General features: G+C 39.2%; 3 protein-coding genes across 9 annotated transcripts in view; 1 reads left to right on the top strand and 2 right to left on the bottom strand.

The window, feature by feature from the left end:
- Positions 1-453: 453 nt before the first annotated feature.
- On the bottom strand, positions 454-2,726 carry trappc2 (trafficking protein particle complex subunit 2). Of its 2 annotated transcripts, none has more exons than XM_008400637.1 (5): positions 2,659-2,726; positions 2,341-2,468; positions 1,075-1,219; positions 733-818; positions 454-655 (listed from the first exon to the last, which is right to left on the bottom strand). In XM_008400637.1, exons 2-5 carry the CDS (start codon positions 2,431-2,433, stop codon positions 557-559), a joined length of 423 nt encoding a protein of 140 aa, XP_008398859.1. In that variant the 5' UTR covers positions 2,434-2,468; positions 2,659-2,726; the 3' UTR covers positions 454-556. The 2 variants fall into 2 exon arrangements, with proteins under 2 accessions (XP_008398859.1, XP_008398851.1); XM_008400629.2 differs by having other exon boundaries at positions 2,570-2,709.
- Positions 1,356-13,707, top strand: ofd1 (OFD1 centriole and centriolar satellite protein). 5 transcript variants are annotated; one of them, XM_008400619.2, is made up of 23 exons: positions 1,356-2,052; positions 3,135-3,215; positions 3,313-3,516; positions 3,884-3,952; positions 4,050-4,074; positions 4,156-4,263; positions 4,358-4,494; positions 4,590-4,763; positions 5,288-5,394; positions 5,494-5,613; positions 6,080-6,153; positions 6,244-6,335; positions 6,485-6,674; positions 7,609-7,739; positions 7,910-8,021; positions 8,850-9,539; positions 9,643-9,805; positions 9,904-9,995; positions 11,371-11,499; positions 11,659-11,825; positions 11,898-12,071; positions 12,158-12,228; positions 12,517-13,707. In XM_008400619.2, the coding sequence occupies exons 1-23, from the start codon at positions 2,050-2,052 to the stop codon at positions 12,560-12,562; spliced, it is 3,159 nt and encodes a 1,052-aa protein (XP_008398841.1). In that variant the 5' UTR covers positions 1,356-2,049; the 3' UTR covers positions 12,563-13,707. The 5 variants fall into 5 exon arrangements, with proteins under 5 accessions (XP_008398841.1, XP_008398822.1, XP_017157455.1 ...); XM_008400600.2 differs by lacking the exon at positions 1,356-2,052 and having other exon boundaries at positions 2,754-3,215; positions 11,662-11,825; XM_017301966.1 differs by lacking the exon at positions 1,356-2,052 and having other exon boundaries at positions 2,756-3,215; positions 11,662-11,819.
- gpm6bb (glycoprotein M6Bb) overlaps positions 12,732-21,768 on the bottom strand; it is a 37,142-nt gene continuing 28,105 nt past the window's right edge. The window contains exons 2-7 of one of the 2 annotated variants that reach the window (XM_008400648.2): positions 21,131-21,317; positions 19,695-19,851; positions 19,383-19,551; positions 18,591-18,664; positions 18,414-18,479; positions 12,732-15,275 (exon numbers count right to left, since the gene is read on the bottom strand). In XM_008400648.2, the coding sequence (XP_008398870.1) occupies positions 15,126-15,275; positions 18,414-18,479; positions 18,591-18,664; positions 19,383-19,551; positions 19,695-19,851; positions 21,131-21,317 (803 nt within the window). In that variant the 3' untranslated portion in view covers positions 12,732-15,125. Of the gene's footprint in view, positions 15,276-16,106; positions 17,511-18,413; positions 18,480-18,590; positions 18,665-19,382; positions 19,552-19,694; positions 19,852-21,130; positions 21,318-21,768 lie in introns of those variants that run through there. The other variant, XM_008400656.2, reaches the window with a different exon arrangement.

Here is a 21,768-nt window from a genome sequence, read left to right as displayed (position 1 = left end):
GACAATACACCAATGAACTTTTCTATTACATTGCCAGCTGACTGATGGATAAAGTGTACTGATAAAATACATTCAGGATGTGCTGCAACTTAGCACTACGAAATAATTAAATACTGAAATAATTACATATGTGTTATATAATTTCCATTTTTGACTTAATTTCTTTTTAGAGACATTAAAGGCAAATTTTAAATGTATGTAGTCACTGTTGGACGTTATCAGATAGGTATTTAAAATGAGACTCGGCTTGGTTTGATCAGCCTGTTGGTAGCATGAAGATTAACTGCTTACAAGTTTAATGAGATTAAACTAAAAACTCTTCCTGGGGAGATTAATTTGTTTGTGTTGTTTTGATTTTGCTCTGATAATGCATATAGTAAAAGTTATCCCAGCGTAAAGTAGAAAAAAAATCTCACATTTAAAATAAAATCACTATCATTTTATACAAATTTATTTTAACCATACTTTTTATTTAATGCTACAGAAAAAGAACAGACAAGCATTTTTTGAATTTTATATATACAATTAGAAGAATGCATTCAGATCTTGGTGTGGATTAACTTAGGAGATGTTTCTTTCCAAGAAACTGGACTTTCCTCTCAAATGCCGTCGAGCGAATCGGGGCGTTGATTTCATAGAACGGATTCATTGCAAACTGTAAGATAAAACGTAAATGTAAGACAGTCAGTCTACCAAATTAGGGTTAATAGAGTCACACAGAACACAACTCACCTTAATGTACAAATCATACACATCGTTAAAAAAGTTCTTGATTCCATCTTCTTGTCGAACGTCGTGCAGCATGATGAATCTTATTTGTATGGCATTTAATTAAAGAAAATAAACCAAGGCAAATATGATATAAAAAAGGTAAAAGAAACAATTATGTTGTTTAATATGGTGGTTATCAACATGCCTGGTACCACTTCGATATGTTGTGTCCACTGACTGGAAAAAGATGGACATTTTGCATTTCTGAGTAGAAAATTGTCCAAAACCATTTACCAGCTACACTAAAAACTGTGTTTAAATATTAAACTTAGAAAAAAAAAACGATAATTCACAAAAGGATATGTCCTGCTGTGACGAAGGCTGAGACAAACCACTCGTTGAACTTGTCCACAGTTTTTAGGTACATGCTGTTGGACAGCCACATGTTCTCGTCCACCAAGTCTAGGGCAGCGTGTGCGATGAACTGGTTGAGGTGACGATGGTCGTCCTGTGGTCAATGAAACACGTCTTGTAAATCCATCCATCCATCCATTTTCTTTACACCCTTATCCCCTAGTGGGGTCGAGAGAGGTGCTGGTGCCTATCTCCAGCTAACGTTCCGGGCGAGAGGCGGGGTTCACCCTGGACAGGTCGCCAGTCTGTCGCAGGGCAACAACATCTTGTAAATGAGGATCATAAATACAAAAAGTTCTAATGAATCTTGAAAAGTATGAAAACGTAGCAATCAGCTTTATGAGGGTCTGTTGGAAGGGTTAGCTCAACTGCAAAGCATGCAGAGCTGTATCTATGTTTATAACTTGTAGGAAGAACCTTGTACTGTACAAAAAAGAAAACAATGATTAAGACAAGTTATGACAATTCTATTCTGTTGTGCATCTTCTAGACGCAGAGCTTGTAGGTTACAATGTTTAATAAACTATTAAATAGGATGTTTAATAATGAAAATAAGCAACAAAAATTGTGGAACTTTCTGTTCAGTTTTCTGAAAGCTGCAGCGTTTTGAAATACAAACTGTTAGACACTTGAACAGTTGGTGGCATCCAATGTCTGCTTGATGCAAAGAGAGATTAATGTACAAAAACAACAACAATACGGATTCCATATCACAACCATCACATAAGATGTTTGTTTTAAGTTTCAGGGTTGGAGCAATGTTTTAGTACACCTAAAAGGCAGACCAAAAAATACTAAAAAAAAAAGGAAGAAAAACAGTTGGACTTTGTTTTGCATATTTACTTTCAAACGCATCTCGGGAAGTTATTGCTAATTTTTTTCGGTATTTCACGCCAAGTCAATCTCCGCAGCAGCAGCTGGACAATGGTATATTTCGAATATCTTTTTCTGTTCACTTGGTAACTAATATGTTAATCCCAGAATGTTAACATTTGTCCAACTCGGTTACTGCATGTTTTACAAGTTTTCCATATCAGATTTGTATGTTTTTCAGTTGAATTGTCCAGAACAAACGTCACAGCCAGGTACCGTCATTTTGATACTTAACAAAATTGTCTGAATTTACTATTTATAATATAATTTAGCGAGTCTTATTAAAAATATTTCTGTTTAAGGAAGTCAGCATAATTTTTAAGGGATGAGTGCACTTACTACCTTTGATTCAGGTTTCCCGGTTGGTAAAAACTCCATCTCAAACACAGGATTGTCATGATGACCGACCATAACAAAGTAAAAGCTTCCCGACATTGTATAGTTATCTTCTTAGCAAATCAAGAGATGCCCTGTAGTTAATGAAAAACAAACAAAATCAAATAAATGATCTTTCGAGACATACGAAATGACATGTATACATTTGAACTAAGACAACGCAAGAGATTCTTACTTCGCTATCAAAGTAAACAGGATCCAAATTAAAGTCCAAAGGAAAATTGAAGACGTATATTTTAAAGTAATAACCCAGTTTTTCTTTACCCGTTAAACTCACTTCCTGAAGATGTGAAAGCGTAGTCGCAAAATGATGACGACATTGAAAAAAAAAACGTTAGCTACCCATTTAAATTTATTTTGTCTGTTTTGGAATTTTTTGGAGCATACTATTTTTGAAATTACATTACTAAATTAGGTCTGTGTAAAATTCTTCACGGATAAATGTGATATATCGAGAGCTATTTAAAAAATTTAAAGGATTTATATCAATTGCGTCATAGATGTGCGCCTGCCTGCTGCAGAATTTCCGTTGGCGAATTTAAATGTTTTGAGTTAACATCTTTAAAGGGAGCGGGTCGATTGTTTTGATTTGTACAGCAACTGAAAAACAAATATATTTCTCCTTCGTCTGTTCGGGAATTAGGGTTTCAGGATAGATAAACTAGTCTTCTACAAGCTGAGAAATTGTCGATATTGAGGGATTTTCTTATTCTTTTGTAATCGTTATGTCCTCGTCCAAGGAGGATGCGTTATCCCCAGAAGAGCTGAGGAAAAGACTCTATCAAACATTTAAAAAAAACGGAGTGCTTGACACACTAAAAGTAAGTAACATTAACCTCAGAGAGGCCACATAACATCGTCTTCGTAGTGGTCACTTTATTCACTAATGCGCCTTGTTCCTCTTTGGTTCTGATCCAGGTGCAGCTGCGGAATCAGCTCATCCAGGAGTTGAAGAGTCCACATTCCAAGGGACAAACTCCAGCTCTCAGACCCCCACACGGGACATCCGATACTCTTTTACTTTCAGCTTGCAACACTATAGTAGCCGATCATCTCCGTACTTTAGGGTATGAGTACACACTGTCTGTATTCTGCCCCGAGAGTGGTGTGTGTAAGGACCAGGTGTGTATGACTGGTTCCCTTCTGCAGTTTTAATTGTATGATTCACAACCACCAATGTATTCCATGTGGTTTTTAGTTATTTACAAATAAAACTCTGACATCTTCCTTGCCTTTGCATTCAGCATAAAATCCAATGCAACAAACTGACTTCATAAAAAGAGTTCTTGATATTTTAGGTTGCTATCCTTTCGATCAGATTTACCTTGCAGCAAAATAAGTATTGACACCAGAGGGCTGAGTACAAATGCAAGTTACACTTTGTTATTTTATTTATTTATGTTTTTTAAATGTTGCATCATTTTACAATTATGTGGTACAGTATACTGAATTTTGTTGCTGTAATGACAATTCTGCTCAATTCTGGCAGATTCTCAAGAAAGAAGACCTTCTTCAGATCCTTAAATTTAACCCTTCGTCAGCTTTTTTCACATCTATGGTGATTATTAATGCAATTCAACTCACAGTAAATGTAAGATGTAATCAAATTAATAATGAAGCTGTTTTGTAATATTAACATTATCAATTTTAAACAGCTAAATAAAGAAGACGATGATAAAGGTACGTTCAGTTACTTTGTCTTCCATTCAAACTTCTTCTGCACCCAAGTCTTCTCGTCGGCATAAACGTTGTGTCTTGCAGGGCTCCTGTTCAGTCTTTTAACAAACCTGACACACCATTCAACACACAACCTCCGTAATGATGTCGACACTCAGACAACCAACTTAGCAAGTTATGGAGAGTCCCTCGGTAGGATGAACTTGTATACGGAACTGCCTTTTTCATTGTTTTCAAGTACTTATCATTTAGTGTTGATCACAGTTATTTTCCTTTCTGTTCCCAGTTGAAAAGATGAAAATGATTGATAGACAATACGAGAACTCCAGTTTAGGTGAAGACAAAATGTTTCCACTCCAGTCAAAGCTGGCTGCATATAAAAAAGAGATTGAAGCACAGAAGGAAGCAGAAATGAACACAAAGGTTTACACATATGAACATGCAGAATGACATTTAATCCCCTGGGTTGTTTTTGTTTTTATATCATTTATGCTGTTGCATTGCGTCATTTCTTTCAGCTGAAACATTTCAAAGACGTAGAAATCGCAAAGGTCAGAATGGATGAAAAAGCCAAGTTTAATCAGGAACTTGAAAAGCTGAAGCAAGAACTGGAGAGGACTTATGAAATGAGGGCAAAGGCACTGATGGACCGAGAGAAAAATGCCATCGAGAGGCTGCAAAAACAGCAAGAGGTAAGATACTTATAATAACTTGTTTTTCTCTGCACTTTCTCTTCAAATACCTAAAATGCTTGGCCATGCATTCGTATGGTTGGTTAATATTAAAATTAAATTAAATATTAAATATATTAATATTAATATAAGCTTGGTTAATATTTTTTCACCAGTGATAATGTCGGGCTAAGATAATTGTGAAACAGTATTCTGCATAGACCAGAAACTCCAGTGTTGACAAAAATAGATATTAGAATAATACTCAGTGAGCTAAATGTGCACATTGGGGTTTGTGGGAGGGGAGATAAAAAGGAAATGCCCACAGATTTATCTGAGTAGACAACAAGAATGTCATCAATATAGCAAGATGCCTTTCTCTTGTTAAAAGAGAATGATTGCTGACTTTTGAAACCTTGACTTCTAAGTTATTGACTTTAGATATCAAAACTTTTAATATTCTTAAATATTTCCAAATCTGCAGACTTTGTTTAATTCTTTTGACTATTAGTGTAAACATTCTTTAACAACTGTGTTATTCTTAGATTGAAGAAAAAAATGTCTACATGCAGAGACAGTCACTGCTGAAAGAAATCGAAACGCTGCGCAGCAGGGAAAATGAGTTGAGGATGAGAATGGAGGCTTTTGAAAAGTAAGTAAGATATTTTTAAAGACCTTTTTTTTTTTTTTTTTTTTTTTACTAATTCCTTTTTAATCTCTGATTCATTGTTTTATTAAATGTCAATGTCAGGTCCTGTGAAATTTACGCAGAGAAGATGAGAGCTACTGAAGAGTTGTTGAGGAGGAGAGAACTGGGTGTAAGGACAATGGAGGACACATACGACCAGAAACTGAAGAATGAGCTTTCAAGGTTTTTTTTTTTTATTATTATTATTATTTAAAAAAACAAAAAAAAAACAATCTGGCTTTGTTTAGGTCACTTAAAGTCCAACAAAAGAGAGCTCCTAAATTTAAGTTAGTATTTTCTCAAGTTTAGTATTGCTATCAGATGATGTCACTGTTGGGTTGACTTGAGGTAATATTGTTACCTTATATGAACCATCACTCACCTTGAGCTTTATCAGCTAAAATTAAATTATGCTGAAATTGTAATCTAACAACTTACACAGAAATCTATGAAATAAATAATAGTTTTGTGAAATTCTGAAGCGATACTGTAAATGTACCGCTATCTCATCAATTTTTTTTTACAAATCTGGGATAGAAGAAATGTGGCTTTTCTATTATAGTGTCAGGAATCACTGACTTGACTATGTGCTAAACCGATTTTCATTCATCTTTGTCACCGATTGATCTCCTGCTTTCTATAATTCCAGTTACCAGCTTGAGCTGAAGGAGGAATTTCTTAGAAGAACAGAAAAACTCACAGAAAGTGAGAACCGAAACAAAGGCAAGCCTTTCACTTCCTGCAGGAAAAAAAATTACCAGCTTGATGATGAATTAATTTTCACAATGTTCACAATGGGGTTTTTTTTTCCAGTGGAAACGGCTCGAATCCAAAAGGAGTCTGATTTGATTGATGCCAGACTAGAAGAGCACAACAGAGCGTGCACAGAGCTGAAAAGACTTCAGGTGTTAGTTTATTCAACTAATATTTAATTTGAAATATTTTGGTTATTCCTACTACACTTTATTGGAGAAGATTGACTGCCACAGGGTGGTTTATTGAAGTCTTTTCTAAGTTCTGTTTTCATATTCCACTTCATTGTTTGTTTTCCCAGGTTGAGCTAGAAACCGCACAGCAGCAGATATCGCTGCTGACTCAACAGAAGGAGCTATTAAAAGAACGACTGGAGAGCACGAGCGACTATTCCCGCTTGAAACTGGAGAAAACGGAGCTGCTGGGACAGCTGCAGCTGCTGAAGAAACAGCTGGAAGAAGCACAAGGAGAGAACCAGCGGCTCCGTGCAGGTGAAGGGAGACCGCCGCATTTCTAATGAATATGAAACGGCTTCTGTTTCCTTCATATCCATATCAGCTGTTACTCAGATAACATAAACAAGGTGCAAATACACATTCTGTTAAAGTGATGTATGCAGGTTTTTCTTCACCCATTAATCTAGTTTCTCTCTTATACCGAGTGTCTGTGGCTCAGTAGAGGCGTCCCCCAACAGTCAGCTCAGTATGAGCTTCGGTGCGCTGTGAAACGCTCAGTCGGTCTCTCTGCCTCAGCCTGAGTCTAATTGAGTGAGCCTGGTCTTCCAGTGTGGGGCCTCTTTGGCTGACCTGTAGCTTTGCAGACTGTCTGTGAAGGAAAGCCATTAAAATGTAAGCGGAGACAGAAAGCTCTGTTTACCAGCAGCAAACAAAAAACGTTTCTTCTCTCTGAGGGAGACCGAATTCACCCTGTTTAATAAGTGGAAAAAATGTGTTGGTTTACTTCTCTGTCGGTAACACAAACACAGTAGCCTGAGTTCAGTAGAAACTCTGAGTGTGGTAGAAATTGGACATATTTAGTTAAAAAGAAATTCTATAGTGCCTTTTCAAAATACTCGTATATCTTTAATTAACCCTCCCTCCCTTTTTTATTTGTACATTGCAGCTTATAACTTCAAAGTACTTCTTTCGGATACGTGATAAGCCAATTGAAAGTGGGAGCATGATGATTTTTCTCTCCCTCTCTTTCATTCATTTACAAGTAATGATCTGAAATGTGTGGCATGCATTTGAATGAATTATTTACTGTAATTACATATCCTTACTGTGTGACTTCTAAATACAATCCAGTGCAACCAGCTGCCTCGGTAATTGTGCGCTATCTTTGGTAAAATGGTTAACAAATGTAAGGGGCATGAATGCTTTTGCATACATTAACTAAATACGTTTTGTAAACCCCCTTTCTTAGAAATGATCAAACCATCTAAGGAAGAACTGGCCTTGCAGACGGAGCTTCACCGACTGCAGAACGCTCGTACTCTGGACGACGCAGAGTTTGAAAACCAGAAACAGGTTCTGCAAACGCAGCTTCGGAGTGAGGTCAGTCCGGTCCCACCAGATTACTTGGAAGACTGTGGGAAACTATGCGACCTAAATTTTTCCCTATGGTCACATAGGAAAATAATGCTTTTGTGCCTCTGGTACCGTCTTGCAAAACTTTGCAAGATGGTGATTTGTAATTTTTTTGTTTTGTTTTTTTCTCTCTGCAGGTGGAACGATGTGCTCAGCTTAAAGCTCAGCTGACAGAGTGTGAGGAGAGGGCAGAGTGGATGACCAAGCATGTCGAGGAGATCAAAACACAGCTTCACCAAACACAGCAAGGTAGCACGTGGTGCAACTTATAGTTTGTGTTAGCTTGGTCTTTGTGTCATGTCAGGTTTGGTCAGTTATGCATGTTAGACTCTGTGGCAAGTTTCAGCTCTGAATAGACAGATTTGCTTTCTTTTTTTCTGAGTGAAAATATTTGTCAGGTGTCAAATATTTTCCCCATCGTTTAAAAAGTGTCTTGCAAAACTATTCATGCCTCGTTTTGTCATGCTGCAAACTTCATTGTGCTTTATTGGGATTTTATTGGATAAAATACAACAAAGTTTGAACGAAAAAGCAAAGTGGAAGGACACTTTTGAATTCAGCTCCCCTGTGTCTATTTCATCTAGAAGCGCTATTTACTGTAATTACAGCTTGAAGACTGTTGGGGGACGCCTCTACTAAATTTGAACGTCTCTAACTATGTAACCATGAAGTCTTGACAAAACTGCTGGATTTGTACAAAGATTAAATTACACACATCAGAGTAAAGGGGACAAAGTCTCCTCAGATTCGTTTGTTTGTAAGCACGTTAGAAAACCAAATCATTCCACTAAATCCACTTCATAGTTATGTGCTACTTTGAGCTGGTCTGTAAAATACCCCCCAAAAAAATGTTGAAATGGGAAAATGTTCAAAGGCATCTGAAGAGTTTTGTTGGCATTGTAACAAAATGAAACCAAGAAAGAAAGCCGCTGTCTAATGGTAGTAACTCAGTTTTAGATGTAGGTGCTTGTTTTTCTGGTGGTGGTCTTCTGTTTTAGTGTTGAACCCCCCCTCCTCGCCTCTCTGTTTTCTTTTCCTCTTTCATTTCCTTCTGTGCGACTCGATCGATAACGACAGCTCTGGAAAATGAAGTGCTGCGTAACCCGAAGCCCTCTCTCGTCGATCGCTCCGTTCTGGAGTTCAGCGCCGACTCGCTGGTTCCACCCGACATCTACGTGGACAGAGCTGTGCTGAGGTCCAGGGTGAGTCACCATGATGTCTTTGAAGCAGGTGAGCCACTTCGAAGGCACAAGTTCCCTCGGAGCGATTCTCCAGACTCTGACGTGGAGCTCGTGGCAGAAGCCAAAGCTCGCATCCAGAAACTGCAGAGGGAGGCTGAGAGCTTAGAGGAAGCTTACAGAAACTACCAGCAGAGGGCAGTGCACTCCATTGCCTCTCATAGGCCTCTTTCCCCACAGCAAACCTATTTTTCACATTACCCCAGCTCCCCTTTGAGGAAAAAAGACTCTCAGCCTTCACACAACTATTCAACCCACAGACCAAAGACTTTACTCAAACAACTCACTCCTCAAAGTATCCAATCCCCCACACTGGTATCCCACGACACCGGAAACATCATGCCTCCTTCAGAAGTCTACGACCAGCCTCAGGCCCCATTTGTCACTGAACAGAGTCGCCATTCTTTGTCTGAACCTGTATTTGTAAGAGACGGACAAAGTCAGGATGAAAGCTCCGTTTCAGCCAAACAGCCGTCTGGGACGCCACAATCCTCTTCCAGAAGGCGACATCAGAAGCAGAATGCAGAAGGTAGCTTTTTCATTTGTCAAAGAACGCCACACACAACTACTCCAAGTTTATATTGTTCCTCTTTTAGCCTTGTTTCTCAATGTAAGTCCTTGCTCCCCCTCAGAACCAGCGGTGTCAGCGACGGCGCTCTCCCAGCCGCCGCCGTCTGACACACGGCTCTTCTGCGCCTCGGTCGTCACCGTCGCCGCAAACGCAGGTGACTTTTCTCCTGAGCTCAGTCCACCTCACAGCCCCCAGCTCAGGAGCACAGCACGGGACCACTCCAGGTACCATCTGCTGCTGCTAGGACGAGGACCAACATTTCACGCTTTACTTCACGGTCGTGCATTTTAATGATGTCTCGTTTGCCCTTGTTTCTTTCAAGTCCTCCAAAAGCGCAGTCTGTGCTTTCCAGCTTGGAGTCTTCCCCGCATCCGGAGGAGATAAACCTTGAAGATCTGACGGGAGATTTGCAAGGTGTTCTAGAATATTAGCAGTCATGTGGAGGTGCATGTTGTTAAAGCCAGTATTTTGTTTTTATGATGGAGGAAAGAATGGTTTTAGTTCTTTAATCTCCCTACATGCTCCTCATTTAGAAGCGAGCTGAACTTAATTTGCGATGGATTTTTTTTTTCTTTTCACATGTGTTAGCACTTAAAATCTCTGTAGGGTTCTGACTGACAAACATGTGGAAAAGATGTGCCACAGAAGCACGTCGCAGCTCTGAGCACTTAAAATTGGAAACCTCGCACTCCGTCCGAACAGACAGAATCATACACAGACAGTTCTTTGACAAGGAATTTGTGCCACATTTCAGTGCTGGAGGGCTGCACAGTGGCGCAGTTGGTAGAGCTGTTGCCTTGCAGCAAGAAGGTTCTGGGTTCGATTCCCGGCCTGGGGTCTTTCTGCATGGAGTTTGCATGTTCTCCCTGTGTATGCGTGGGTTTTCTCCAGGTACTCCGGTTTCCTCCCACAGTCCAAAAACATGACTGTCAGGTTAATTGGCCTCTCCAAATTGCCCCTAGGTATGAGTGTGTGTGTGCATGGTTGTGTGTCCTGTGTGTCTCTGTGTTGCCCTGCGACAGACTGGCGACCTGTCCAGGGTGACCCCGCCTCTCGCCCGAAACGTTGGCTGGAGATGGGCACCAGCAACCCTCCCGACCCCACTGAGGGAAAAAGGGTGCAAGAAAATGGATGGATGGATGGATGGATTTCAATGCTGAACCACACACATCAAGAGTTATATTGATTTTATGTCACATTTGTGTGTAACTGTGAAGTGGAAGGAGAAGATGCATTGTTTTCAAAATAGTTTGTATTTATAGAAACATGGAGACAAGGAAACCATTGTTGGATAAAAGAAATGGCTTTGAAAAGGAGACGACGTTGACTCGTGTCCCCTTCCCAGATTTTTGTTTGAAAACATCTCAAAACTCATCAATGATTTTCCTTCCATTTCATAATTACGTACTGCTTTCACATAACATCCAATAAGGAAAATTATGGTTTTTATGTGACAGTGGGGGGGACAAGCTACTTATACTCTGACGTTATACAGTTTTGCTGCGTATCTTCAACCTTCCAGTAGAAAATGTTTCCGCTGAAATTTCCAAATGATCTGCTGTCGTGTTATTTGCAGCAGGTGTCATGTACAACTTTGATGGTTCAGACAGTTTTTTTTTTTTTTCCTGTTTTTTAATGGCTATGAATTTGGCCCCCAGCATGTCCTTTCAGCCGCCCCGCACAATGGTGAAGATGAAGGACAGCTGATTATGTATTCTGTGCCGGTTCTCTGGCTCTGTTGCATTATGGTGGAGCATAAAAGATCCCTTTGTGCTGCGTCTCCCTCCAGAGCCCGGCCACATTCCAGAGCTTCTCCTGGACACTGCTGTCCCTCTCTCTGAGGAGGCCCCCGAAGGGCCCGCCACCCCCCAGCCCCAGGACCTCCCAGAAGACCCAGCAGACTTGCACAGCCATCCTGGTGAGTCAACCCGTCCAGTAATGACCCTTGATCTCGGTTGACCCACGACGATATGCATTTTATATTTATGTTGAAGGCCATCATTCTTACTGCTACCAGTCTGCCACGTTTGGCTCATTTTCCGGCATCCTGAATTTATGTCACTCCGCTTTTCTCTAGAAGTTCAAGAGACATCAGGTGACTCTGTCAAAAAGGAAGAAGAAGACGAGGAGCAGAGGTGGGAAATGGAGCGGAAAGAGAAGCGAGAGCGAAGGCAGAGGGAGCTAGAAGATACTATGGAGCGAGAGGAGCAGGAGTTGGAACGTCTGGAGAAGGAGACGGTAACGGTGAATCCAGCGTGGCGATGCTTAAAAGACGTTGATCTGACATCAGCAGTGACCGCTTCTCTGTCTAACCAGCTTTTGGAAGAGGTGGTGCAACTGGGAAAGGAAGGAGAAGAAACGGAAGAAGCAGCAGCTGACATTAAGAAAGGAGAAGACGACGAGCAGATCAGGGAAGAGCCGAAAGCAGAAAATCCACTGGAGAAATACATGAAGATGGTTCTGGAAGCAAGAGAGAAGCAGAATGAGCAGGTCAGTTCAATCTGTGTGTTAAAGTTTTATGTTCAACTTGTACAGTTTACTTAACCTCACGTTTGGCTTTTTTTGTGCATTTCTAGAAGCCTGTAAGAGAGGAAGAAAGACAGATGAGCCCAGAGGACAAGAGTTTATTTGAGGAAAAAGATGAAAGGTAACACAAATAAAGCTGCCGTCTTGATTTGTAGGCGTATTACTATATTGCATATATAATAATTCAAAAGGTATGACGTTACTTCAGAAACCTTTAATACAAGAGCAAGACCACGTGATGTAATCCCAATAATTCATTGCTTTTGTGGTTTCCCATCTCCTGATATGTCAGTAATGTTATTGGCACTGGAATTGCTTCAAGTTCATTTAAAAATATCTTCCTCTGATGAGCTGTGCTTTTTTCTGTCCCTTGAGGGCTTCAGTTATTAACTGGGTTTGTTTTCCTCAGCATTGCAGCATTCTCGCTAAAGGATGAAGACGACGAGTTCTGGTGAGCCGCCTCAAGAGCTGAGTCGAAGTTCTGTAAAGAGTTTCAGCCTCGTCACCTTTTTAACCTACATTTTGATTTTAGTTTTTTTAGACCCATTTGCACTTATTAAAAATGTGAAATATGCAACTTTTTCAAACTGCTCTAATAAAAAAAAAAACACTTTACAACATGCATAACTTTGTTTTCTTTATTTTCATAAAAACAGTCATCAGGCCAGTTGAGCTGTGTTTCCAGTCAGACATGGTGCTCATTGATTAGTTGATTGATTGATTGATGTCCTCCTGGTGATTCATAAACATTTCCTTTTTTTTTTTTTGGTTCATTCAGTATGGAACACAAACAATCAAAGGTCATGTACATTATTGTGATGTACTAGTATGCCTTGCAAAAGAATCCGTACCTCTTCGACCTTTCCACATTTGGCCCTGTTGCAACTACAAATTTTGTCTTTCATTGAGATTTTATGTGACAGACCAACAAAGTAATGGTTTGCTATGAAATGGAAGAAGTGGGTTGATTATTCTCTGCATTATACCAAGACACAAGCCTCCATACATGTTGACAGGACGGGCAAGGAAAGTGGTATTCAGAAACGAGACAGGAAGCCCATGGTACCTGTGGAGGAGCTGCAGAGAGCCACAGCTTAGGTGGAAAAATCTTTTGGCAGGATAATGATTAGCTGTGTACTTTACAAATCTGGCCTTTATGGAAAAGTGGCAAGAAGAAAGTCATTGTCGTTATGTGTTGGTCGTATTCTATATGAATAACGTACAATGAGGTTTGTGGTTTTTACATCACAATATGTGGTAAAGTTCAAGTGGTATAAATTATTTCGCAAGGCGTTGCATGCGACACATTTCTCCTCTTTGCCGCTGTGCAGCTTTCTAGTTACCATGAAAGAAACACTTTAATTTCACAGGATACCGTTGTACACATTGGACAGCATTGGCTTCAACACTTTGGCTATATTTACTTTTTTTAAAAATGTTTAACTGAATTATTATTATTTTTTTTAGGAAATCTTAAGGAGACCCTGGACATTTGTAGAAAACATCTGTACTAACATGCAAAAAGAAAAAAAATCTAAAATAAAAAAACAATAGTCTAAAAATATTGATAACTAGGTTAGCTATGTAAAAGGAAGTAACATTAATTCAGTTAAAAAGGGCAAACACTGCCTACTACTGATGTCAGCATACCTAACTGTACATCACACGTGTCTCTGCAGAAACATACATGGTTTTCATGCAACAGGACGTCAAATAATCCCTGTAACTTCACTAAAAGCAAAAAAAAAGATTACATGAGTAATTATATCAAAAAATTGCACATTTAAAAGAAATGCAATTTAAGAAAATCATCAATACGACGTTTCAGTTTTTAAAATCTTGACACCAAAAAAGTGAATCGTAGCATATTTACATCGCTTAAAACTTAAACTCTGACTGCTTTCAAATGCAGTGTTAATGTGGGACAGTTTTATTTATGTTACAGGAGCTTAAGCAGAAATCGGTAAACGTGTGTTTTGTACTGATGTACAGTACACAACTATTTACTGAGGAAGATCTTAGCATCACATCATTGGAAACAGGTTTTTTCATTAAATTTAACTCAAATGAACCAACGTTTATAGATGTTATATGTATTCAGATTATACTTTGCACCATTTATGTAGTAAGTACAAGAAATAATTCTAATTAACTCCATGAAGCAGATTTAATCAGGTTGAGTGAATGGTTATGTTGCTCCAAATACATCCCATTTCTGATCAAAATTAAATTTTTAATGTCTGAGTTCTAGTGCACACCTGAGGTAGTGTTAATGTAGGCGATTGTTGTTCTGAACATGCTAATGGAACTACAATCCAAACTAATTCACACTTAAATGATTAGCAACCAAGATGGTTACCCAGCAAAATTTGCGTGCATTAATTTTGTGAGCCCCATCTACAGAGCTCGTGTAACTGCCTCCGTTTTATGTTCTTAATGCTACGATTTCAGCAACGCAAGACTGAGTTTGAAAACACTTACTGAAATTGGACATAAGGCCTTCCTCACTGTACAAATCATCAGCATTTTTTTGTTTTTTATTTGAAATCCAACAAGAGAACATGTCATCAAGCTGAAACTTTGCAACAAAGGGTCAAAAGAAGGAGCATAACAGACAGCAAAAAACAAACTGTTATTCGCCGTGTGAGAATAGTGCAACGTCTTAAACATTCACCAGCAGAGACTGGTTGCAGAAAGGGCTAGAAAACATCACAATCAACAGTATGAATGTCAGAACTACACTGCATTTCCCTACAAAACACAGAAAAGGAAAAGATGTAGCACTCCTGAAACACTTCTTGGTGAGTTAGTGCAGAAAGCAGCTCTTATGGATTAGTTTGTTAGGAGCCAGGTTAGTACTGCTCAGAGTTAGCAGGTCATACTAGCGGAGTGTTGGTCCAGAAAGAGGGCCTGTAGTGTTTGGCCATAGTGTTCGTAAGCGTATCTGCATGGATGCATTATTTTTTTTTTTTGTTTGTTTGTCTGTTTTGCTTTGTTTCCTGTAAGCGTGCGACATCCTTATGTGTAGGAATTGAGGCATTCCTTGGAGCGCGAGGTGATGTCCTGCAGCTCCCGTTCCTCCTTCATTTTGATGTCTTGGTAGGCATGCATTTGACTGGCATCCTTAAGGTAGGCCCAGTTTGCTGAGAGAATCATGAGGTAGTGGATCTGCAAGAGAAGGGTGAGGTGGATGGCCGGTGAGCATGTCAGAGATGCAAAGCGAGCTACAGGAAACAAGAGCTATGGTATGTAAACAAAACACACAAGTTACACTTTTAGAGAATAAAACATGGCAAAAGACTTTCTACGATAAATTTGTTACAATTACAGCTACTGTAGATGGTTCTACTTCTGCTACATAGAGCACTACAGAAATTGCACTTTTATGGTAGGAAAAATGAATGCTAGAAAACAAGTGAAGAGTGGTGCAGGCGTTAAAAGCTGTGGGTTAGTGCAAAGCATGAGATCCTGGTTCCTGTAAACCTGACTGAGCTCCGTATGGTCCCCGTTTCATGGTTTACAACACTTTGCATGAGTATTAATATCTCTTGAACTCGATCACATTTTGTTATTACAACTGCATATTCTATGTATTTTATTATGCTTTGTCGAGTATTCGATCACACTAGACTAGCTTGGACTAACATCCCAATGGGTCACTGTTTAGTCATTTGTTCAGAAATGGAAAATGGCACCAATCCAACAACCCTACGAAGACCTAAGCTGACAGGCGAAGCAAGGAGAGAATTAGTCAGAGAAGCAACTTAGCGGGCCATGGTAATATTAGAGAAGCTTCTGAAATACAAACTATACCTTTCTGTTCAACATTATGCATTATCCCATGTTGGTTGGTCAGTCTGCCTCATTAAATCCCAACAATTATGGTAAAGTTTGTCAATGTAATGTAACAAAATTCCCAAAAAGTTCAAGAGACATGAGCACCTTCGCAAGCCACTGCATACGACTGTGAGCTTCAGAATAAAAAAGACCAAGTAGGGATACTTTTGTAAACAAAGATTGTTTATTTATGTAGAAAGTAAAAGCTACAGTCTTGTAAAACTTAAAGAAAATTAAATATATGAAATATGAAGTATAAGTAATTATAAGCAGATCAACGAATCTGAAAATTGTAAGCATGCAGGCACTGTGTTAAAATCAACAAAACGTCTCTTTAAATGGCACTTTGAGGAATGGAAAAAAAAAAATTTAAATCTTTCCAAGCTGAGGATCAGCTGTCGTAGGAAACAGGATACATTTTGCTACTCTAAAACAGAAATTATTCTTACATCTTAGAAAATGAGGCTTTAGGACCTCATCCAGAAGTATACCACTTGTACTGGCCCATGCTACTTTGAGGGAGGAGTTGTTACTTTGAAATCTACAATCACAACAGATACTCATATAATACTCATCAGGATAACACAGTGGATGAAAGTTTAGGATTCATTTTGTGAGGAAAAAAATATAATACTGAAGGTTTCCTGTGATTGATTGGCACAAAAAGTCCAAATGAATTAAAAAATAAACAGAAAAAGGAACAAAAAATGAGGGTAAAGCTACTTTGCCAATGACTCGCATCTTCTTACAGACGTAGCTCCAGAAAACACACCAGAACTGCTAATCTTTTCAAGCTAAAATGACAACAATCGGATTCATTTTTATAGGCTTTGTGATTTAATGCTTCAAGGCCATTAGACTACTGGTGCAGTGTTCCTCCAATTAAGGTCTTAAGGCCAGTCCTTATAAAACAGCATTAAAACCTGCACAAATGTTCTAAAAATATATCTGGTGTGTGACTTATGAATTTGTGCACAAATCTGCAAATTTACCCTGATGGAATTGAACTGGCTCTCGCAAAGCGGGCTGCTGGATGCTGCAAATTGTGTTTGCTTTCCTGATCTGAATTAATCATGCACACAAGGCCTTTATGTAAGACACAAGCAGCTGCACACGTTTCAAATTTAAATACCTCTATTGTTTTCTTAGATTTCTAGCTTTACACTTTTCTTTAAACTTTTATGGTGGCAAATTTGTAGAAGCAAAGTGTCATGGAAAACGTGTCAGCAATGCTCCTAATCTGAGCGCAGCTTTATTAGGACAAGAAAACTCCCTGGATACCAAATGCTAAAAGAAGAAGACATAACCAGCTATTTACAGTTTGTGTGATAACTAATTGGGAGATGTCAACTTTTCTATTCTCAGGTTTTTGTTTCCATTTGTTTTTTTTATGTTTCCTTTTTTTTTTTTTTTAGTTTCTTTGTTGTCAGTGGTATTTGCCTCTAATTGGCACAGTCGCTTGTGGTGCCGGGCTCTTAAACCAGCTTAAAACTTAGTGCAGCAGTCTTCCCGACTCTTAAACTTCAAAACAGCAAAGTTATAAGTGGTAGCCATCATGTAGATCAGCTGGTGGAAGAGAACAGAAAAGGCGGTAAGAGCACATGCTGATGACGTCCTCACTCACAGGTGCATCTCGATAAATAAGGAATATGACAAAAAAAGAGTTTATTTATGTCAGCTGTTCAATTAAAAGAGTGAAATTTGTGTGTGCTATCGATTCAAGTTTATTTGTGTTAATTCAAATCATTTTCTCAAAATGTGATTGTTGCATAAAGGCTACGAAAAGAGCTGGAGTCAGTGTTTCAGGAATCACTCCAGGCTTGAACTTTTTGCATTTCTGAACCAAAGATATTGTCAGAAGCATCTTACACTGGCTAAAGATTAAAACAACAAGAAGAAAGCTATATTTTTAGATGAAAAAAAAAAAATTGTTGCAGATTCTGGAGGAATAAAGGAACAGAACCTAAGCTACTGGAGGGCCAGTCTAGTTTCCACAGTCAGAGCTATAATCACCAAACTGATAGGAAATAAACAAATAAAATGCGTCAAAATGTGTCTAATAAATCCTTATGAGTTTCACTTTTTAAACTATATTACTGAAATAAATGACCTTTAATGATTTCCTAATTTATTGAGATGCACATGTTTATTTTTGCTGGTTAATAGTGTTCAGTTTCTTGAAAGTAAAATGTTAAAGAACACTTTAAATACATGTTTTATATTGTGGAATTCAAAGTTATTCTTCCTGTCCATCTTGAAAAACAAACAGCCACGTACATCTAAGCAAATGGTAAAACAGTGAATGGGGGTTGAAGCTGTGAAGAAGCCAATGACAAACCCTTGTTGGTGTGGTTACACAAACCGTACAGCGATGAAAACAAAAAAAAAGGAGCGCTCAACTCATAATCTGCTCATAAAAAAATCATGCAAAGATGAGCTGAAGGATTGTGAAACTAGAGGGCAGCTTACCAGAGCGATCACAGTGGCTCCTGCACCGGCGCATGCCACGATGTACAGGTGGTAAGACAGGTAGAACTGAAAAAGTWATTTTTTTCAGAATTAGWACCTTGGAATCATCCTTTCTTGAGCTTTAARCCTGTACTTTGAAATATTACAGCTACGCGTGCAAAGTTAACAGGATCGTACCTCGCTGCTGTCGCAGACAGTAATAAGAGAAGATCCGCAAGCTTTTCCTGGTGTGGCGTTCCATGGGATAATTCCTGCAGCCAAAAAGATTCAGAGGATTGTTGTTAATGTTCTCAACATGTCAACACTGGTTAAGACATGTGGCTTACAGATGTCAAGCCAAGGCCTACAGGGACAATATCACTGGGGTAGAAGGTGCAAGAAAATAATATTTCAAAGTGTCAGTGGGGCAGTCCACTAATTTCACACTTTTTTTTTTTTACAGAAAGTTTCACGCAACATGTACAAAAAAACTCCGTAAAATCTCTGTAATATCTCAGCTTAACAATCAGGACCTCAAATTCAACTTTATTTATAACGCGAGTTATTTAGAAAAGAAAAAATGTTGACCRTAGTGTTGCACAAAACAATTGAAGTAAATATAAAATATATGAAACAGAAAACAAAGCTATATATAAGGCAAACACATAACATCACATACAATCTGAGAACATGGTGGGTGCAGGGGCATGATAGACGGATGAATATTTGAAAAAAATTAATGTAAAAACATGGATAAGGTAGACAAAATATGAAGCGTGAGGTTAAAACACATTTTGAAAAGGGGGTATAGAAAGACAATAAAAATTCCAAAAATAAGAAGTGTGAAGAGCTTTCCAGCCCAAAAGACAATTATCAAACCCTTCATAMAAGTGGTTGTTGTGGTTCTTGGTCAGACGCCACATGYATGTTTGCGCTCAACTAAAATGAGCTGAAACTAAATTTATAAAAGACAAAGCGACGCTCTCTTACCGTACTGACGAACATCCACGCAAAAGGAGTCCAAGTTTGTAATGTTGGCCATCGGGGACTTCATGGTGTTACAGGTAGCCCAGATGTTGTAGAAGASGAAGACGGGTACAGCCGAGAAGCCAAACACGCCGAGCCAGGCTACACCCAGGATGTACGTGAGGAACACAAACTAGAGGGGCAGAAACAAGAGCAGGAAGGAGCTGTAAAAAGTTCATAAAATAAGCTCGCTCTAGAGTTTTACACATCCTATAACGACCGTTTTCCAAAAAAATGTCCTGTTTAAATAAAAGCACCGAGGTTGTGTTAACATACCATTCCACTGATGCAGCGTCCACAGATGGTGGTCTTGAACTCGCTGTGCAGTTCCTTAACGGCGCTGGTTGTGTAGAATCCCTCGGCGAGCAGAATGATTCCGTACAGGAAGAAAAACGAAGCGATGCCGTAGATGACGTACTGCATCAGCTGTATTCTGTTAAAGAGCAAGGTCACAGTGAGGCTTTGGTGAGACGACRCTGTGGACAATAAAACGCTAGCATGACCCCACCACTGTTCACCGTGGGAAAAAAATGGCCGCATGCAGCATTTTTATTTTCCATTCAATCTTTAAGACATGAGAAAGTTGGKTTTTTTAAAAGAAAACCATGAACAGATGGTCGGGATTAAGCAAAACGTGACGAGAGATTCGAGTCCAAATGTGGGGATAAGCAGGTGATGCAGGTCTCTGGAAATCCTCCAGGCAAAAGACAGACTGTGGACATCTTAAATTAAACAGAGCTCTCAACATAAAACACATGTGCAGCCCTGTCCAATGTCATCCTTTTTTATTGTCCAGACAAATGGGGGTGCTTTTAAAAGCGATCCTTATTAGGACTGTTCTCTAGGATCAGGTGAATGTGGGAGGTGATGGAAGCTAAAAATATCCCACTTCAAGCTCACATTACAGCAGTTATCTATGTTAAAAGATTTCGTTTTATTGAGATGCTTATCTAGAAGTTTGTTTTCCAGTAAGGGCAAGGGCTCCTAAATATTACAGTGTTCTTTGTTTGCATTTTTAGAAAACGGTGAGCATCAGTTCTCACTAGACTCTGCAATGCATAAGTACTCATAAGTACYCCAGAACTATGTTACATTTCATCACAAACACATGGCTACATATTTTTAATTTTAAATTATCTAAGTATTTAGACATATTTTGTTGGGATTTTATGATGATAATATAGTGACAGTGAACAGCGGTTTTCAACTCTTGTAGGAGACTTAAATCTGGCCTTTGACTGGACCATTCCAACAAATGAATTTGCTGTAATCTAGACCATTCCACCATTACGTTGGATTGTTGTCTGGTTGTGTTGTGTGTTCAGAGTACTTCGCAACATTTGTTGTCTACCATTACTAGTTATGAATGAATTAAATTTATCTTGTAATAATACCTTMTTTGGCTTGAGGAAATGTATAAACTGGACTTCTCATKACTTTTTTTCAAAGCTTTCTGCTTACCACCATTCTATAAAAGTAAAGTTTAAGCCAAAAAATACTCCCACCCAATATGAGGGTCAGTAYTTCTTAAAATGTTTGAAGCTTTGACTGTGGTTTGTGTGTATCATCTGCAAATTTATGTCACTTTGAGTTGGTCCATCACAGTAAATCCCAATAAAATACCTCAGCTATTGCTAACTGCAACAYGAGAAACTTTTTMTTTTTATTTTAAAGGCCCYATATGGACAACAGCATGAAGTTGTCTGACTTACATGTCAGTGAGCATAGCATGGTCGGTTCTGACTGTGGAGAAGAAGGTTTCCAGGATGGTCACAGTGCCAGTGAGAGCCACATGGCCGCATCCGCAGAACAGGGCCACACCGGAGAAGCAGAGGATCGTGGCAACCAGCGATGCATACGGCACRCCACCTAAACATTTGATGCAGCACTCAAAGCAACCTGTGCAAGATGAAACGGAGGAGAAAAAAAAAACATTTTACAGGCCACTGCAATTTGATATAATTATTTGCTTTTAAAAGGCTGTGAGGTGAAGCGAGATCAACATCGGCTGTCATGTCCATAAAAGGCTCATTTGTTTAAACCCACAGTTTGTCAAGAGAGGAAGCGCACTCWGTCAGCCATGTCTACAAATGTCTGTAACGTGAAGCACAAGCGGAAGCAGCTTGCTGCGTGCCCCCGAGGTCTCATAACTCGTGTCGCCTTCATGTTTGCGTCTGACAATTCACCACTACTCTTAAAGGGCACTAATGGCTGTCCAGCAGGTCAGAGCAGTGGGTGTCGTCTGCCTTTGCCAGGCTGTAAAGAAAATCTATGGCAGCTGAACATGAGGGGAGTGAAGTGACCCAAATGGGCCTGTCTCATCCAATGGGTTCTTATGCCTTCTGAGGTG

Source organism: Poecilia reticulata, linkage group LG2, assembly GCF_000633615.1.
Source record: "Poecilia reticulata strain Guanapo linkage group LG2, Guppy_female_1.0+MT, whole genome shotgun sequence".
NCBI classification, from domain to species: Eukaryota; Metazoa; Chordata; class Actinopteri; order Cyprinodontiformes; family Poeciliidae; genus Poecilia; species Poecilia reticulata.
This window is presented reverse-complemented; position numbering and strand designations above follow the sequence as displayed.